Genomic DNA, 3,250 nt, shown 5'->3' with positions numbered 1-3,250 from the left:
GCCTCAACTCCTTTGCATGACACCTTCAGTCCTGGGCCATCAATTGCAAACTGAGTCTGCACCTTCACCAATGGCCTTCCATGGCCTCTCACTGTGCCGAGCCTCAGCTGCTCTTAAAGACCCCTTCGTGCTGTCAAAACCAATACCACCTAGGTGACTCTTACATATTACCAAGTCCTGCTGCAGCACAAGGTACAACTTTGGCTATCTCTGGAACATAGCCTTTTTGTGCTCTCAGCAAACACTTCCCAGAAGATGTCACCTCAATGATGCTGGTCTCTTCTTAATCACCGCTAATTTCTTAGCTCCAGCTAACCAGCATCAATAGTCCCAGTAATGCAAAGTTTTCACTTTAGTAGTTCTGGTATCTTGTTAATCACAGCTGATACTTCAGCCCCAGCTAACCAGAACCACAGAATCTTCACAATCAAAACAACATGGCCCTGATAAGAGTCTTTAATCTTCCCTCTGAAATTTCACAAGCCAGGCCTCCATCTCTGCACTGTTCTCAACATGATATTCCAAGCTCCTACAGAATATCCCATAGAGTTCTTAACAATCAATGGCTCTTCTAGCTCAAAGTTCCAAAGTCCTTCCACAATCCTCCCCAAAACATGGTCAGGTTGACACAGGAATACTCCACTTCTGGTACCAATTTGTCTTAGTCAGGGTTTCTATTCCTGCACAAATATCATGACCAAGAAGCATGTTGGGGAGGAAAGGGTTTATTGAGCTTACTTCCACATTACTGTTAATCACCAAAGGAAGTCAGGACTGGAACTCAAGCAGGTCAGGAAGCAGGAGCTGACGCAGAGGCCATGGAAAGATGTTTCTTACTGGCTTGCTTCTCCTGGCTTGCTCAGCCTGCTCTCTTATAGAACCCAAGATTTCCAGCCCAGTGATGGCACCACCCACAAGGGGCCCTACCCACTTAATCACTAATTGAGAAAATGCCCCACCGCTGGATCTCATGGAGGCACTTCCCCAACTGAAACTCCCTTCTCTGTGATAACTCCAGCCTGTGTCAAGTTGACACACAAAACCAGCCAGTACACAACATAAATAAGTTAAAATATATATAAGTTAAAACATACATAAGTTAAAATTCCTCTTAAATTTAGCTTTAAATATGAGTAAGTGAATGATGAGATAATAAGAAGTTATATGATTCTAGACCTGTTAACTATAAAGTACAACTTTCAAAACTTAACTGTTTATGACAATATGATCAGGGATAATGTGGCAATAAACCTTGAGTCAATTGTAAAATCTCTTATAAAAAAGTTTGACCAAGAAAGGAAATTCCTGATTCATTTTCAAAAATCAGTACCGTTAATAGCATAATAGCAGACACAATAACCAGATACTTGAGCTGCAGAAACAGACCACTTGGGTCCAAACCTCAGGGGTGTGAGCAAATTACTTCTCAGTTCCTTAATTCACTCATTTAAAAAAATGTAGCTTGGCGCTGGATAAATGGCTCAGGACCCAAGTTCAACTTCCAACATCCATATGGCAGCTCACAACTCTAGTTCCCTTTTCTGACTTTCCTGGGCTCTTGTATACACATGGTATACACACATAAACTTAGGCACACAGACATATAATATTTTTAAAATAAAAATTTTAAATAGAGTTTAACAATAGTATTTGCCCATCAAGGTGCTGTGAAAAGTATTGGTAAAGTAATAGGGACATTATCTGAAAAAGTAGGCCGTCTACAAAATTGACTATCATTATGATTAATTCTCAATGCTTTTCTTTTCTTTTTCTCTTATTTTTTGTTTTGTTTTTGTTTTCTTCAAGACAGGGTTTCTCTGTATATCCCTGGCTGTCCTGGAACTCACTCTGTAGACCAGGCTGGCCTGGAACTCAGAAATCCGCCTGCCTCTGCCTCCCAAGTGCTGGGATTAAAGGCATGCGCTACCACTGCCCGGGTCTCAATTACTTTTCTAAATAATTTGAATTTTAATCCTTATTTTACCCATGGACCATCTATATAGTTTTCTAAATTTTTGGATCTAGAACACTAATCATTAAGTCCAAGCACTAATTATTTACTAATATGCTACTTACACTAACTGATTGATCTTCTTCTGCTGCTCCTTAGATCTTCTGTAATTTAGCAGCTCACTTTGTTTTGGCGTGTCGACACCTACATTTTTGGGGGGATAAACAATGGGGGGCAGCTTCAAGTTCAAAGCTTCCTTTTCTGCTGTAATGGCAGTTTTCTTAGGGTCTGACATCTCGGTCTCCTAAGGATTGAAATACTCTCTACTCTGAAAAGAAAAAGTTCATAGTCATTACTGTATGCAATCAAGCCTGAATATATTCAGTGTATCTTACACATCGGTACTGTAAATAAAATCCATAGCTGTTCAGATTCACTTACCAAGTATGGGAGTGGTTAAAGAATGGCAGTTGAGATGTGTGAGCAGGAATTCTAAACACAGCTATGCCAGTCACTTGCTATGAAGAAATGAAGCCAGATATTTCCCCCTTAGAATCTGTAACTAAGGAATTGAAGTAGACATGCTCTAAACAGCCTTTCAACTCTAAAATCCTGGGTTTATTATTTTCCCCTAGATGCAAAAGACAACAAAATTCTCCTCCCTCAAACTGGTATTTAATATTATTAACATTTTTCAAAACACTATTGAATCAGTCTGTCTAATATCGTAGAAAGTGATGACTGACAGAAAATAGCCATAGTTAATGTAAAACATAAACACACAGCAATGTAACTATGGTATCAACTACACTTGCCCCCAAATGCCCCACGGCTTGGAGATTTTTTGCAGGCACCCAAATCATAGATCTTAGAGTGAAAGGAAGAGAAATGCAGAGAACTGGCACCTACCTGTTTCTTCTCTTTTGCCACTCAGAGACAGACACGAGTTTCTCCTCTGTTGGACTACGGCAATCCAGTAGAAACAACACAGTCACCATGGAAACTGTCTTGCCTACCAGAAGGGCTGGGTGAAGGTTGCTAGAAAAGGCAGTTGCTGAACTAAGAGAGACTTAAGATAAACAGTTACACTGTTTTTCACTCAAGTGAATCAGGGCAAGTTGGGTTTTGTTGCTGTTTAACTAACTGCCTTACCTTGGAAGGAGTCCAGGAAATTAAGATTTTCAAATTGCAGGAAAAGGCAAGACTAGAAAATTGGATCCATTGGAGAATATATAGATTTATATAAATATTCATTGTCAATGAAGAATGGAGTCTTCAAGTGTCCTCATAGTGACTTTC

General features: G+C 39.8%; 1 protein-coding gene across 2 annotated transcripts in view; it reads right to left on the bottom strand.

Moving 5' to 3' along the window:
* Positions 1 to 2,992, bottom strand: part of Dnah12 (dynein axonemal heavy chain 12) — a 154,161-nt gene extending 151,169 nt beyond the window's left edge. The window contains exons 1-3 of one of the 2 annotated variants that reach the window (XM_031361735.1): positions 2,861 to 2,992; positions 2,393 to 2,469; positions 2,077 to 2,279 (exon numbers count right to left, since the gene is read on the bottom strand). In XM_031361735.1, the coding sequence (XP_031217595.1) occupies positions 2,077 to 2,246 (170 nt within the window). In that variant the 5' untranslated portion in view covers positions 2,247 to 2,279; positions 2,393 to 2,469; positions 2,861 to 2,992. Of the gene's footprint in view, positions 1 to 2,076; positions 2,280 to 2,392; positions 2,514 to 2,860 lie in introns of both variants that reach the window. The other variant, XM_031361736.1, reaches the window with a different exon arrangement.
* Between the last annotated feature and the right edge of the window lie 258 nt (positions 2,993 to 3,250).

This window comes from Mastomys coucha, unplaced genomic scaffold (genome assembly GCF_008632895.1).
Source record: "Mastomys coucha isolate ucsf_1 unplaced genomic scaffold, UCSF_Mcou_1 pScaffold9, whole genome shotgun sequence".
Lineage (NCBI taxonomy): Eukaryota > Metazoa > Chordata > Mammalia > Rodentia > Muridae > Mastomys > Mastomys coucha.
The sequence above is the reverse complement of the archived record's forward strand: the minus strand, read 5'-3'. Positions and strand labels throughout refer to the sequence as shown.